This window comes from Mytilus californianus, unplaced genomic scaffold (assembly GCF_021869535.1).
Source record: "Mytilus californianus isolate M0D057914Y unplaced genomic scaffold, xbMytCali1.0.p SCAF_28, whole genome shotgun sequence".
Classification (NCBI taxonomy): domain Eukaryota; kingdom Metazoa; phylum Mollusca; class Bivalvia; order Mytilida; family Mytilidae; genus Mytilus; species Mytilus californianus.
This window is the reverse complement of record NW_026262677.1, coordinates 1806709-1824006: the sequence shown is the minus strand read 5'-3', so window position 1 is coordinate 1824006 and position 17298 is coordinate 1806709. Positions and strand designations below refer to the sequence as shown.

Sequence of the window (17298 nt, the reverse complement as noted above, 5' to 3'; positions counted from 1 at the left end):
TTATAGCCCCCCAAGTTAATATTTTGAAAAACACATTACGTATCGAAATTCAAAAAATATAATTATTTTTGATATCTAAGTACAAAAAAAAATCCTTTTAGAAAAGAAGGAATATCCTAAATTTCAGCATATTTTTGTTCTCCATGTGTAGATACCTTAACTGTATTTGCGTCTACAGTAACTGCTAATCCTTGCAGATCATCAGAATCGCCATGATAATTAACGTTACTTTAATTTTTTAAAAACTTATCATGTAAAATCTTAAGTACTAAAATTCGGAGACTGCAGCTCCTCTTATTCTGCCATTCTATAAATGGTTTAAAATTATTTTGTTTCTCATTTCATTTTTACAGTGTGGACTTTCTTGATTTGCATGATTTTAATTCAGCTTGTTGCTTTGTAAAAGTTTTGTATATTTGTTTAAGCATTTTTGAAAAAGATATTTGTAAGCATAATCTAAAGTGAGAATGGACTACTTATAAAGCGCTACATACACATCAGAAATTAAAAATAAACATTGACTTAGTTCCAACAACAAATCTATAAAACAACGCTACTTAACGTTCTTAAATTATGACTCTCACCATGCGAGTCCACCATGGTACAATATTCGACGATTCGGAATATAAGCAATGAGTTAATAGACAGATCACACGACTGTTCTAATATCAAAATATCAAAAGTCGCAAAGACATGTCGCTCTTGATATGAGACACAAACACATCGTCTCAGCCTTTTTTTTTTTCTTCGTTGACACATTTCTTTGTTTTTATAGTGAATAAGATTATAACACAATGTTGACGGCTGTATTCCTATTTTTGACATGTTTACCTATTATGTCTCTTTGTTTTTTCACACATTGTCAATTTAAAGGAATTTTATGCGACTGTCATACAATTGAGAGGTTTAGCTAGCTATAACACCAGGTTTAAACCATAATTTTCTAGATAAAGAAATGCCTGTACCAAGTCAGGAATATGACAGTCTTTAACCATTCGTTTGATGTGTTTGAGCTTTTGATTTTTCCATTTGATATGGGACATTCCGATTTGAATTTTTCTTGAAAAATTCTGTATTTTTCTTATTTTACTCATGATTGAAAATCAAAAGTTTTGATAGAGTTAATTTCAGAGAAATATTGAGATTTAAAATTATCCAGAAGTTCTTTGGAGTTTTTAAGAATCCACATATGGTTAATAAGTTACTGCTTAAAAATGAGCCCTCCACAATAGGAAAGCGGACATCGTAATGTTCGATCTTACTTTTTATACATTTAAATTGTTAAGACATAACATACTATGCTAACAGAAAAAAGCACAGTTTCAAATAAAATTAATACAATTTACTGTCTATCAAATAATAGGAGATAAAATAGCAATAAATGAATTGACAATATATATATTCTGTCACACTACATGTTCCTTACCTATGATAATACAAACATAAAAAAAATAAACATGATATGAAAAATAATTATTTTTACATATCCACGATCCTGGGTTGACTTTTCATGCATTTAAAGACTGGTACATAAATTGATAAAATATGATTATATTTTGCTTCAAATAAAAAATTATTTTGGTAAAAAGGGTCCCACTAGTAAACCAATATTGAACTGAAACGACTATTTTTAGTCAATTGTTCATACCTATTAGTACTATTCATAAATTCTAATTGCAATCAATAAAGATCTGTTTAATGCTCAGACTGTTCAGTTGTTTTTATTTAACTGTACGATAATACAATATTCTGAACCGTCTGAACAGTACAGGATTGCCTGCATGGTAAATGCCTGAACAGAAGAACTGAATTTTCAAAAACTTCTGAAACTAAACTCTTAACAAATTATAACAGCAACGAAAAGCGCAATAAAGATGTTTTAGATTAAAAAAAAACTATTAACGAGACTTGTTATGGTTCAGATTTTTCATATGATATAAAAATCATTTATTCACAATTTTTGAAAAGCCAACAAATGATTCGCGAATAAGTATTTATTTTCTTATTTAATTTCTGCAGCATTTTATCCAGATTATGTTTCCTCAATCTTCATTTTATGAGCTTTATAAGTATTGTTTGATTTTTGTAACAAACAATTATTTTTTGCATTTAAATTCGCATATAATTCATGAAGTTAAAACCTTTTATTTGTAGAAAATAAGTACAGTTGTAAAGAACACCGAGTATTGTCTGAACTTTGTATCATATATCTAATCATCTTGGCAGAAAATTAATTTGATCTTAGGATTCGCGGGTTTATCCACTGTTCTCTTTTAATAATTGCTTAATTACACAGAAAGAAATAGTTAATTTAGTAAGTTAACATTGTAGACAAAAACAGTTTACTTGTCTTTTTGAAACAATAAGAAGGAGGCGAAAGATACCAAAGAGACATTCAATCTCACAAGTCGAAAATGAACTAAGAACGTCAATTTAAAAAAAAGGCCAAAAGACCAAAAAACAAACAACAGTACACAAAAAACACATAGAAAACTATATACATGAACCCCACCAAAAACAAGGGTAATCTCAAGTGCTCCGGAAGGTTAGGCAGATCTGGCTTCACTTGTGGCACCCGTCGTGTTGCTCATGTAAGTAAAAAATAGTCTAATTAGTGGAAAAGAGGACGGGTTTGTTGTTACGACAATTGTAGCATATCCGTCGTCATCCGTGAAACAGTTTGTCTATACATAGATATAAGAAGATGTGGTATGAGTGCCAATGAGACAACTCTCCATCCAAGTCAAAATTTATAAAAGTAAACCATTATAGGTCAGAGTACGGTCTTCAACACGGAGCCTTGGCTCACACCGAACAGTAAGCTATAAAAGCCCTCAAAAAATTACTAGTGTAAAACCATTCAAACGGGAAAACCAACGGTCTAATCTATATAAAAAACGAGAAACGAGAAACACTTATGAACCACATCAACAAACGACAACTACTGAACATCAGATTCCTGACTTAGGACAGGTGCAAACAAATGCAGCGGGTTTAAACGTTTTAATGGTACCAAACCTTCACCCTTTTTCTGAAACAATAGTGTAACATCACAACATAAAAAGACACACTATAAAATATCAACTGAAATAGCTTAACTCAATCAAAGGACATATTAACACCATTGAACATACACTGAATAAATAAATTTGACCTATGACACAATGTAAAATACAAAATAAATAAACTAAGGGAAGAATAATAAAAGTAACATGTTATATCGGTAAGAAATGTCAACCAACTCGTGATTGCGTCCGTAAAATTTATTAAGGGATGATTTCAACTTCATCATTTGTAACTCTTGGTTTATTAGCTTCCTTTGTAAGCAGCAATCCTCTATCAAGGAAAAAATGCAAATCTTTGAATATCGTTTCAACTGTGAGATATATACTCCATATGATGGTGCTGCTGGAATGTTCACAATTGGGAAGATGAAATCGTCCCTTTTGTCGTAAAGGTTTTTTAAACCAAGCATCATTGTCAATTTCTAGATGCAAGTCAAGATACAAAGCAGACTTAGCTGTATCTGTTGTATCCTTTACTGCATGATCAAGTTCAATGTTATAAAATTAATAGGTACTCAATACATCGGTCGGGAATGTGAAGTTGACCTTAACCCAGTATAGGCAACATGGTTCTATGATTACAATGATAGAATATACAGAATTCACGATTCACTTAATAAACACTAACAGGGTTTGTTTGAAATAAAAGATCCCAATAGTTCAGCTGTTATTCAAGATGCAGGTTGTTTTTATATGGGAAAATATTAATATTTGTGTGTCAAAGTTTGCCCAGAAAGGTATCTAAAAAGTAATATCGTGTATAACGTTTTCATTTCAGTACAGGAAAAGAAACATGGTTTTGTTGCAATAACCACGAGGATGTCAACGGCACATGTATTGGTGAGTTAGTTATTGTATAAGGCTCAGTGAGGTTATTAGAACATGATTTCGAATAAAAACATAACATTTAAAACCAAACGATATCAAATAAAGGCAACAGTAGTATACCGCTGTTCGAAATTCATAAATCGATTGAGAAAAAAACAAATCCGGGTTACAAACTGAAACTGAGGGAAACACATCAAATATAAGAGGAGAACTACGACACAACAGAAACACAACATTAAAATGTAACACACACAGAAACGAATTATAATATAACAATGACCATTTTCCTGACTTGGTACAGGACATTTTAAGAAAAAAATGGTGGGTTGAACCTGGTCTTGTGGCTAGCCAAACCTCCCGCTTTTATGGCAATGTTAAATATAACATTAAAATGACAACATCACATGACAGGACTACAATACAAATAAATGGGAGAACATATAGGACAGAGAAACATACGAATAATAGCTAACAAAAGGTACCAGGTTTTAAATTTAATACGCAAGACGCGCGTTTCGTCCACACAAGACTAACCAGTGACGCTCAGATAAAAAAAGTACGAAAGCCAAAACCAGTACAAAGTTGAAGAGCATTGAGGACCAAAAGTTCCAAAAAGTTGTGCCAAATACGGCTAAGGTTATATGTCTTGGATAAGAAAATCCTTAGTATTAAGAATAATATGTCCTTGTCTCTGTATATCTATTAGTTTATAATTTTTATTTTGACATTAAACTGCTCCCTTGGATATGATAACTCTATTATTGTTAGGGCCGATCAGAGCTCGGTTATTGTTATGGGACTCCAAACATATTGATAATCACGATGTTAAATCTGAATGCATGTTTTTGTGTTGCATTATGCACAGTCCCGTATCCTTTTTGTTCTCATGTACTTTTACTTTCCGCTATATTGATGATGTTCTCTCACTTAATGATTTAAAATTTGGTGACTATGTAAAACGCATCTATTCCATCGAAATTGAGATAAAGGATACAACATATACAGTTAAGTTTGCCTCATATCTTAACTCGCATCTAGACATTGACAATGAGGGTCGGTTGAAAACAAAACTTTACCACAAAAGAGATGATTTCAGCTTCCAAATTGTGAACTTTTCATTTCTATGTAGCAACATTCCAGCAGCCTGCATACGGAGTATATATCTCCCAATTGATACGATATTCTAGGGCTTGTATTTCCTATCAATATTTCCTTGATAAGAGAGTTGCTATCATACATGTAAGGAAGCTATTAAACCAAGAGCTCCAAATGGTGAAGTTGAAATCATCCCTTCGTAAATTTTACGGACGTCATCACGAGTTGGTTGATCATGATGGAATATGCGTTTCACAGATGATAGCGAATATGTTTCAAATGTCGTAACTAAAATCCCGTCCCCTTAACCCGAATGTGATCCACCGAATTAGATTTATTACCAAGTTTGTACTAACACTATCAACACGACGGGAGCCACATGTGAAGCACCTAGGATCACCCCAAGTTTTTGGTGGGGTTCGTGTTGCTCAGTCTTTATGTCCGTCGGATGGAGACGTTAAATCCGAGGTCCCGTGTTCAGGCAGTATCACGCTCTTTGCACATAAAAGATCCTTCTCAACAAGCTATTTTAGAGTAGTCCATAAGTGACCGGTTGTTTGGCAAAATTATTTCATACTGGTTTTGTCTTTGATATATTTTTCTGTGGTTTATAATTTAACTATTTGGTAATTTGGTTTTCATTGTCTAACTTTTGTTTAAAATCTTTTAGTATTCATACATTGATGAGTTGAGCCTTTTTTTAGTTAATGTTTTATAGTGTGTCCTTTTATGTCGTATTGTTACACCACTGTATAAGGTTAGGGTGACGGTTGGCTCCAGATAAAACGTTCAAACCCGCTGCATTTGTTTGCACCTGTCCTAAGTCAGGAACCTGATGTTCAATGGTTGTCGTTTGTTGATGTGGTTCATTAGTGTTTTTCGTTTCTCGTTTTTTTTGTATAAATTAAATCGTTGGTTTTCCTGTTTGAATGGTGTTATACTAGTCGTTTTGGGGGCCCTTTATAGCTTGTTGTTCGGTGTGAGCCAAGGCTCCGTTTTAAAGGCCGTACTTTGACCTATTATGGATTACTTTTACAGTTTGTGATTTGGATGGAGAGTTGTCTCATTGGCACTCATACCACATCTTTTTATATCTATTTAACTTTCTATATTGTGTATTGTTATAAAAATAAGGAGATGTGGTATGGTTGCCAATGAGACAACTATCCACCAAAGTTCAAATGAAGAGGATGTAAGCAATTATAGACAACCGTACGGCCTTCAACAATGAGAAAAATCCATACCGTTTGGTTGGCTATAAAAGGCTCCGACATGACAAATATGAAACAATTCAATTAAAAAAACTAACAGTCTAATTTATAACAAAACAATGTACGAAAAGCAAATATGAATATGACAGACATGAACAAAACCACTGAACTACTGGCTCCTAACTTGGGACAGGCACATACAAAATGTGGCGGGGTTAAAAATGGTTGTGATCGCACAACCCTCCCCATAACCTGGGACAGTAGTGTAACAGCATAACATAATAATTAACTATAAAAAACAGTTGAAAAAGGCTTAACTCATCAGATGGATTCAAATTGAGATAATTCTAACAAAACCACTGAGTGGACGTGGACGGGTACTTATACATCCCCAAAACAAAAAGACACTAAGTACAGATCTGAGAGTACTCGCAGTTACTGACAGCTAGTTCAAAGCCAATAACAACTAAAAAGAAATCATGCACCTAAGACTAAAATATCAATCAGTACACATCCAACATCCAATGGGTTTAGTGTAAAGACGTCATTAACAGTCAGTGAAAAATATGACCTTGTGCAATGCCAAACTATAGGTATCGACAGATTGTAGTACCGTGAAAGTACATATGTGTAATATTAGTATGGTTTTAATTTACTGAAAACAAAATCAATATTTATACCAATAAAAACAATATTCAAAGATTAAATTACAGTGTTGAATAGGTAACCTTTTAGAAGAAGTTTATTTAAAGGATTGATAAGTCTACCCGGATCGTATCTAAATTTCCGGGCTCGGTTTACAACATCACCGTAAAATTTAGGATGTACTATTCCGTTTGAAATAAGTTTTCTACTAGTACAGCCAAACTTACAGACCAACTCTTTGTATTCTTTTTTTTTAGTCATGACGTTGTCAGTTTATTTTCAACTTATGAGTTTGCATGTCCCTTTTGTACATTTCGCCTCTCTTTTATATATTGATAATATGTGTAATAAGATTAAAAACACTAGTATTATATATACTTACTTTATCTATAGATGTACACGTATAAGAAGAAGATATTTATTTCCTTTAAATGTTCTCGCAAGGTGCTTAGTACAATATTATACTTTATTTTATACAAAACAACCCATATAGTATACGTGCATACGTATATATTGTGCAACACCTCTGGACGAGAGGTCAAAGGTACAAAAGGAACATGCAAACTCATAAGTTGAAAACAAACTGACAACGCCGTGGCAAAAATCGACAGACAAACTACAGTACTAGTATACAAAACTAAACATAGAAAGACTGAGAAACACGAAGCCTACCAAAAAAAAACCTAGAGTGATCACATGCTTTGGAACGGTTAGCAGATTCTGCTACACATGTGGCATCGGGCGTGTTTCTCATATAAGTACAAACCAGTTTTTTGAAACCCCCAAAATTTAGTCGCCAACATTGCTTAAAAAAGAGAAATAGGCCAAAATATAATGCAAATTTCCGTGTCAGGGAAGAGTTGGGCACTCAAAGCATGTTTCAGCCACTCATATCATTTATTTGTGTGTCCTGCACATGACAGGGAATTTTGAAAAACGAAATCAATAAAAAAATCTTGGGAAATTCAATGCAGGTCATACCGCTACCACACTTAAATGAAACATTTACAGCACACCTGTGTAGACATGTCATTGATAATGTCACATTCTGTTTTACTGTTCATATCAGTTATCACAGTCGGAGAGAACATATTGGATCCGTGATAAATATTTCTGACTTAATAAAATTGAGAAGTAGTGTTTTTTGTTTTAGAAGTTCGTATTAAAAAGTACAGTATAAGTACTTTTTTGCGGATACTTATGGTGTTGTATTAACAGTTACACGGTTCAGTTGAAGTTAACTAATGCCAACAAGGTGAACATGCATGTACAGTTAATATTTCCAGTAATATGTATTTTATAATTTTATATGCATTAAATCTGCATTTGAATTTTGCGTGTATTTATTTTCGCAAACATAAACCTACCGCGAAATTCGTGAAAATAAATACACCGCGAAAATAAGTACATATACAGAACGTTTTGCAAATAAACACAAAACAAGGGTATATTGTTAAAAAAAAAAGGAGACGGATTAATATAAGCACTTGTTGCTTGTTTCTGAATCCTAATCGTGAATGTGTTTATAATTATACTTGTATTATTCATAATAAAATATTGTTTACACCAAAACAAAAAAGCTGTCCACTTCAGCTATATCTTTCAATTGAATAATGCGTTATCCTGAACATCTAAAAATGCGTTCATATTGCATTATAACTTCACAGGTATAATGTTTGTGTATAACTTTTTCAAATATACAAAAGAAGAAGTGGTATGATTGCCAATGAGACAACTCTCCACAAGAGACCAACTGACACAGAAATTAACAACTATAGGTCACCGTACGGCCTTCAACAATGAGCAAAGCCCATACCGCACAGTCAGCTATAAAAAGCCCCGAAATGACAATGTAAACAATTCAAACGAGAAAACTAATGGCCTAATTTATGTACAAAAAATGAACGAAAAACAAATATGTAACACATAAACAAACGACAACCACTGAATTACAGGCTCCTGACTTGGGACAGGCACATACATAAAGAATGTGGCGGGGTTAAACATGTTAGCGGGATCCCAACCCTCCCCCTAACCTGGGACAGTGGTGTATCGGTACAACATAAGAACGAACTATAAAAATCAGTTGAAAGAGGCTTAAATTACATGATATTTTCAAGGAGTGTGACACCATCTCTTTCTTCAGCCCGCTGTATGAATATTCGCGTATGATTACAGCTTTTTGCCACCATAGGCTGTTCCCGTGTATCGACAAACCTGAAGATCATAAACGTCATTTTCTAAAAACTAAATATTTTAGCAGAGGTATTGATTTTATCAACTTATCTAGTATATTTAATGACTCTACCGTTCAAAACTTCATACCTCCCTATTTTGATAACACAGAACCACCTATTATTTCATACACATACAAAAAACCCAGCAGAAGTTTAATTTTTAATTATACGCCGGTAACATCAGACGTCAATGTAGAAAATAATACTCCTTTAACTTGAAACTGTGAATCGTCGAAGTTTAGACATGTTCCCTATGGCCATGTTATTACGGGGGACCTCAATATCGTCAAGGACAGAGAGGTATAAATTTTTTTGAAAAAAGGATCAAAATATCGTCCTCCATCTAAAATAGATTGGAAACAGTGTCGTCAGGTCACCAGAGATGCTCTTTCCTCGTTTTGTAAAAATTGGTGTAAACGGGAAAAATCTGATAAAAAATCTCTTGATTCTTATTTTAATAAATGTAAGAATGTGGTAGATAATAGAATATCACATTTTGAAAATAATTTAGAAGTAAATAATAGAGTACATAATACGCCTATTTCCAGAATAAGAAATAAACTTCAAGAACTTTCAAAGCGGTTTGTGTTTGTACCGGCCGACAAAGCAGCCAACAATGTGGTGGTGGTATGCCGTAAATACTACACGGACGTTCTTAAGAATGAAATTTTAAATTCATCTACATTCAAGTCCATGCGCCCCACAGAGTCATATAGTTAACAAACATATCATAACCACATCATAGCTTAAGGCTTTTTCTGAACATTTGAAGGTCCCTACTATGTATTGGTTACCTAAACTACACAAAAAAACAGTAAAATATCGTTTCATCTCGACCTCTTGTAAGTGTTCTACAACTAATCTTTCAGTGCTTTTAACAAGTTCCTTAACTACTTTCAAAGAACTTTTCATAAACTATTGTTATAAAATATATGAAAATAGTGGAATTAACTATTTTTGGAGTGTAAAAAATTCTTTGGATGTTTTTGATAAATTACGTGCTTTTGATGGTCCTTTTGATTCTGTTGACAGTTTTGACTTTTCTACACTTTACACTACACTTCCACACAATCTTATCAAACAAAAATTTGACTATTTAATTAAATGGTCGTTTGGTAAATCTGAATGCAAATATATTTGCTGCAACTCATTTAAAGCCTTCTTCCTTAATGAGAAAGGTAAATATGCTAGATATACTTACTGGAGGGTTGATGAGATGATTGAAGCTGTTAATTTTCTCCTTGATAATATTTGTGTACGTTTCGGCAGCAAAATTTATCGACAGGTTGTAGGTATTCCTATGGGCACTAATTGCGCCCCTTTAATAGCAGACTTGTTTTTGTACTGTTATGAATCACAGTTTATGACCAAACTCAGTAAAGACCCGTCTAAATTGCATTTAATTGATAAATTCAACAACACTTACCGTTATCTTGATTATATTTTTTCGTTGAATAATCCAGAATTTTCTCAATATACTGCCGAAATTTACACAGAGGAACTTACTAGAATAAATCAAATTTAAACGGTAACAACTGTCCTTTCCTAGATTTAGATATTTCGGTTTTACACGGGAAACTCCACACTAAAATTTACGACAAAAGGGACGCTTTTTCGTTCCCTATTGTTAATTTTCCCTTTTTGGATGGTGATGTTCCTTTGGCACCATCTCACGGTGTTAATAGTTCACAACTCGTTCGCTATCTCCGTGTCTGTTGTGACGTTTTTGATTTTAACGAACGTAATCTATGTATTACTGGTAAATTATTAAGCCAGGGATTTTGTGACCACAAATTACTTAAAACCTTTACTTAATTCTTCCACAGATATAAAGATTTGGTTTTGAAGTTTGGTTGTACCTATAGAAAACTTATTTCAAACGGGATTGCACATCCTCATTTTTAAGGCAATATTGTTTACCGTGCCCGGAAATTTAGAAACGATCCTCGTAAACTTATCGATCCTTTAAATAAACTTATTCTAAATGGTTACCAATTCAACACTGTAATTAGATCATTAAATATTGTTTTTATTGGTACTAATATTGATTTTGTTATCAGTAAATTAAAAGCAAACTAAATATTATTGTTATATACATATACACATTCATGGATCTACAATCTGTCGATACCTGTATCTTGGCATTGCACAATGTCATGTTTTTCTCTGACTGTTTATGACTGTAAACAAAGTCTTTTCCTCAACAGAACATTTTGAACATTAGTTGTAAAGTGTACATAAATTGCTGTCCTCACAGTATATTTTCAAGCAACCTGATTAGTTTTATGAGTTCCATCTGTTGTTTAATATCCATGTCTTAAAGTTTTACTTGCTGTTGTAGCGTGATTAGTATACATTGTTTTATAATCATATTTTTTCGTAAATACTTATGGAAAAAAATGGTGTATCAAATTCATCCTGTTGAGTTTAAACAGAATGTGCGAATGGTTTTGAATCGCTAGATGGAAGTCTTTGCAGTCCTTGCCCAAAAGGATTCTTCGGAAAAGAATGTCTCAGGATGTGTGACTGTAACATAACTAAGTATATTGATTAGTAATTAATTGTTTTTACAATTCTTTTTTTATTAACAAAATAGACCCAATTTTTTTTAATAATATTTTCTCTTGTATTCGTGTTTGATCGAAATAGGCAGTGGATGCTAGACCGACATATTTAAATAAGAGTGAGTGTGGGTATGTGATTTTGATCTTAGTACACTTTAATACTATAAGAACATGTTTTAGTTTCAAACGATAAAATTTGGAAGAGTATGCAATTTATCCAACGATTTATTATGATTACATTACAATATTTATAGTGCATAAATGCGTATATGCTATCTACATGAATTTTAAATGCGTTGGGTCTGCCTAATGCATGTCTTTATCGCTTGAAACAATTCTCCGTTTCCAAGTACTGTTAATGTTCTCCCCGACTGGAATTAAATCTTTCAAGGAAAACGACAATCCTGTCTGAACATTTTGACTTCTAGATAATTTTCAATATCCCAAAATGCACAATTCATATAAGAACTGATAGTATGTGCAACTTATTGCTGCTTTAGTTAAATAGTTTTGTTCCTTTATTAGATATATAGATCACAATACAATGTATACATCCAAATAAAGTCTGCAAATCTAGTTCAAAGAAAAAAATGAATTAAATCAAATTTTATGTTGGTAGATGTAATCACATTGAAGGATGTATCAATCGTGAACAAAACTGGACAGTAGAGAAAACCGGTATTTAATTATATATAACTGTGATGATGAATAATTTGTTTCCTACTTCATATGTTATAATATCGTTAATTATATGATTGCTATATTTTGCCTTTTATCACTATTCTTACAGTCCTGTATGCATTGCATATTGAATAGCTTGTTTAAATATCCATTTAAGCTGCATTGATTTGAAGAGAGGCAATACTTGAATGAAAGGAATAGAAATTAAAAAATCGAAATCTGAATTGGAATGCCCATATTTAGAATAGTATGTAAAAACATGATTTCCACATTATCTATGGAAGGCACACAATATATACGATAAGTACCATTTGCTATTTATTGGGGAAATAATGTAATCATAAAAACTCATTCATTGCTGTTGTTTGGTTTCAATGTTAGGCTGTTAAATGGATAAATGTCATTGCAGAATCTACCATACCACTGACAAATACGCCTACATCTAGAGAATACAATGACAACTGGCTTACTACACTTTTGTCTCCTACCATAAGATTATATACCATCAGCGAAAAAACCTCCACGCCTATAACCAGTACAAGAAGATTACAAAGCACTACTGTAAAGCCTAAAGCGAACGATCTGGGTAAGTGCAAAATGCAAAAAAAAAGGTTAGTGATCTTAGTATTCACACAAACCTCTTGAACCGAATGTTGTAGGTACCTTCTCCTCGTTTACGTGCGCATATCAGTAGACCTTATTATCTCAAAAATCCATAAATCCCTCATGCCTCCTCCTAAACCCAAACGTATACTATTAATGATGACATCATCGATTAATGTTTTTGTATGTCATTGTTTTTTTTATATATAGCTTAGCAAGAAAAGTCCTGTGTGCGATAAATTCGTTATACAGTTCACCGCAGACCCCCTGCAGACGATAGAGGGTTAGTAAAATCCATAGGGGATTCGTCCTTCGGCTTCACCCCCTATGGATTTTACTAACCCTATGTGGATCTTTAGGAGGTCAGTAGCAAACCATATAACTTGTTATATCCTTACAAGAACAGATTTTTTTTCATAAGAACTTTTCAGTACCAATCGAATCAAACAGTTCTAAGTCGGAATCATTTTTGAAAATGAAGATCATTGAATACTGTTTCAAAAGTGTGCAAAATATTAATTATTACCATGGGCTCTTATTATTGCGGTACAAACAAAGTAATGATTACAAATGTAAATTGTAAGAAGAATTTTACAAAATATGACCATGTATCTGATATTCCATGTTAGCAGCGAGGGGCTGAAAACTAGTCTTGTGATACACTCGGATATGGATGAAACGTATACCAATAGTGGTATAAACCTATAGATACTAAAAGGTCAACAGATACCAGGCGTATAATTACGTTTGTCCAATAGATTTTTCGTCTACCAAAGTGTCAACTGTAACATTCGAATAAAACAAAAGGGGCTGGTGTATTACTCTCGACTGTTAAATCTTTCCGGACATTTGTGGTTTCCTCAATAAAGAAATATTGTATCATGATTATATCTTACATGGTATCAGTTAATTTATAATCAGATTTTGACTCAATGAGTCAGCAACCCATATTAATAAAACTTAAATGCCAACATACAATCTTCAACAACAGACAATTATTATTTGATATAATTAGTTCTTAATCACCTGAAGATGAGAACAAGTTGTGAATGTGACTATGATATATCAACCATCATCCCTCAATAACATGGGTTAATACTGCTGATGGACTGCTAGTCATCGGGGATATCATCGGTTTATAAGTCAATGTAACGGCACTAACATGATTTGTAATTTTTTAAAGAAATCATTAGGAAAACTAAGGTTCCTTTTTTCTTAGGTTAATCTTAATTGAATTTTATCTATACTTTCAGATCCTTTTTTGTCTTGCAGGTCCTTAATTATTTAAGTATTTTGATATACTTTTATAAAATTGCATATGGACCCACCAAAAGGAGTAGGACAAATATACCTTGTATTTGATTTATTTGCATGGTTCATTGAACATTAAAGAGTCAGTATTATATACTTTGGATTTTAAAATATCTCAATAAGGTCAAAATGCAATATATTATTATCATGACATTCCAATTCAAAATTTCGAAGATTTTGTTAAATTTTGCAACAAAAAGTAAAGTAACAAAAATATCAAACTCCAATGAAAATTCAAAACGGAAAGTCTCTGATCAAATGGCAAAATCAAAAGCTCAAACACATCAAACGAATGGAAAACAACTGTTATATTCCTGACTTGACAATAAACAAAATTAATTTAATCAAACAAACCATCAACCTCCAAAAACTGTGGTTTTGATAAACGATGTCCTTTTTTATATTATTTTGCTTAAAGTTTGACAAAATCTATCAAAATTGCAGTTTCTTGCTATCTCAAAGCACTCATAATAAGGCGACCTTTTTATGTAACCATAATATTGTTAAAATTCTTTAGTGAGCCTTTTGCGTTATTATAATGTGAATTCAGATAAGGATTAAAAGAATAATTGAGAATGTCCGTGGTGTGAAACTAATTGCGGGGAAATTAACCCACCTCTCTAATTAGTGGCAGAACAAATGAGGAGCTAAATGACCATACGGGACAAAAAATGATTTTAAAAGTCACCTAACGTCAACTACGCCTGATGGAGAAAAAAGTAAAATAACAAAAATACCGAACTCAAAGGCAAACCCGAAACACAAAGTCCCTTATCAAATGGCAAAATCAAAACCTGAAACATTTCAAACGAATAGAAAACAACTGTAATATTCCTGACTTAGTACAGGCATTTCAAGGAAGTGGTATCTTCTTTTTAATAATTTCCTAAATTTGAAAAGATGATTTTTCATGGTTTAAATAATATCAGTACCGATTGACTTCTTTTACCAATAGTCCTTTTTAGTCGCTGCTTATCAAATTAAAAAAATCTGTCATTCACAATATGTGCGATATAAACTAGAGTTGACATTAGCATATTTAGCATGTCTATTTTTTGTTGAAAAGGAGATTCTACCTTTATTCTAATTGTTTCATAGATATAAGAAGATGTGGTATGAGTGCCAATGAGACAACTCTCCATCCAAGTCAAAATTTATAAAAGTAAACCATTATAGGTCAGTAAACCATTATAGGTCATGCACGTTTACTGATTGAGATCAGTATATCCATTCCTGATGTTGATGCCTTCAAAGTTTTATCAAGTTTATTTTTCCACATTTGCTCCTCAACGCATACATAATGAATTTAACGATTTAAGTCGGTAACTGTTTTAATTGTGAATATTTGCAGGTTTGAATAACAGAGAAATAATTATCTATTCAATCGGTGGCGGTACATTTGTATTCTTTATACTAATGTGCAGTGTATGCAAGCACCGGTATAAACAGATTTATGGAAATGTTAAGAGATACCACACGGACAATAGACGAAGGATTGATATAACAGACAATCCACAACGGGAAATTCCTCTTGACGAAATTGAGGGACAATATGAAGAAATAGATGAATCAAATATGAAAGATAACATTGTAAACCTTAGGGAAAACAATGTGTCAATTACCGATTCTAATGGCAGTTATGTTCAGCCTGACAGCAACAACTATCTTACGCCGTATCAACCTGCTGATGAAGATGCAAATACTAATACCTCAAATGACAGTAAATCAGAATCATCAGCGTCAAATAATCAACCCATAAGTGATCACGAATCTACTTCATCAAAGTCAGATGTGATACGGGAAAGATCTAGCTATCTTAATCCGTATCAACCAATCATTCATTCAGCAGATATTCATGAATATTCTTCTACTCATAAAACCGATGATTCCGACTCATCGGAGTCAGATACACAAACGATGGAATCCGGTTATTTAAATCCATATCAACCAATGGTTTCTGACAGAGATTTACATGAATATAAATCTGTCCTTTGGAGTTCAGACGGATCGGGTTCCTCGTTGTCAGATCAATGTACTAAAGGAATAGGAGTTAGTTTTCCATGTCCTCATCAAGATCTTACTTCGGACATTGATACACATGAGCACAAATATGTCATGGTTGTATCATCTGATACAGTTTCGAAGAATTTAGATATGACGAAAGATGATTCTATTGAAAAGTTCCAAATCAAAAACGAAGAGGCTTAAAGGCACATGGAATAAATTCTTATAAATCAGGACAATTCACTAAACTATTTCTGCACTATTTTCGTTCATTCAAACCAAAACAGGAGATAATTTAACGCACCATCGAATTATATAAGAATGTGAAGTTTTAATAGTTGAATTCGATGAATAAGACAATTAGTCATTGTTGCAGTAACTTTTTTTCATATGATTGGCTCTGTTCCAATAATTGTGGGAGCTTTTTGCTTCAATTTCATCCCGAAAATGTTATCTTTTATAATTTATAATGATATTTTGCATAAAATTAGTAAATTATATTATCATTCATACAGGTTAAATACCATACCTTTTTTAAAGTAATCATGTATGTCCTTATTAACTGATTTGAAGGTACACCTGTGATATTTAGATGTCCACAGCATTTTTGCTTGATTATGTCCATATTTTTAGATTTAAAAGGAATAATGACATTTAAGAATACTCCAAGTATTGAGTTTTTTTTGGGTTTTTTTTTGGCAATACTGCCTGATTTTCCCATCAAACCTCTGTTAAGAACAGTTTCGATTAAAATGTTAAAGGGATTCCACAACAGACAAAAATACATGTTAATGTACCTTTCCAAACAATGAGTGCCGGACATGATTCTAACGATATTTTTTTATCTTGAAATGCTTAGATTTTTAAATAAGACAAACTGTTGTTTCTTATTGTATTCTGAACAGAAAATCAAACAAATTTCGACTTTCTGTTATGAATTGTATAGTTTATCTTTCTGGATGATAACAATTCTCAATAAAGATTGTACAGACATTTTACCTCATATTACTCAATTGGTTTAATGAAATTTTGTTCACTTATACTACATATTTGT

General features: G+C 32.6%; 1 protein-coding gene across 1 annotated transcript; it reads left to right on the top strand.

The window, feature by feature from the left end:
- Positions 1 to 11103: 11103 nt before the first annotated feature.
- LOC127732812 (uncharacterized) lies at positions 11104 to 17228 on the top strand. Its single transcript, XM_052241980.1, has 4 exons — positions 11104 to 11622; positions 12265 to 12323; positions 12736 to 12912; positions 15592 to 17228. Exons 1-4 carry the CDS (start codon positions 11600 to 11602, stop codon positions 16446 to 16448), a joined length of 1116 nt encoding a protein of 371 aa, XP_052097940.1. The 5' UTR covers positions 11104 to 11599; the 3' UTR covers positions 16449 to 17228.
- The last annotated feature ends 70 nt before the right edge of the window (positions 17229 to 17298 follow it).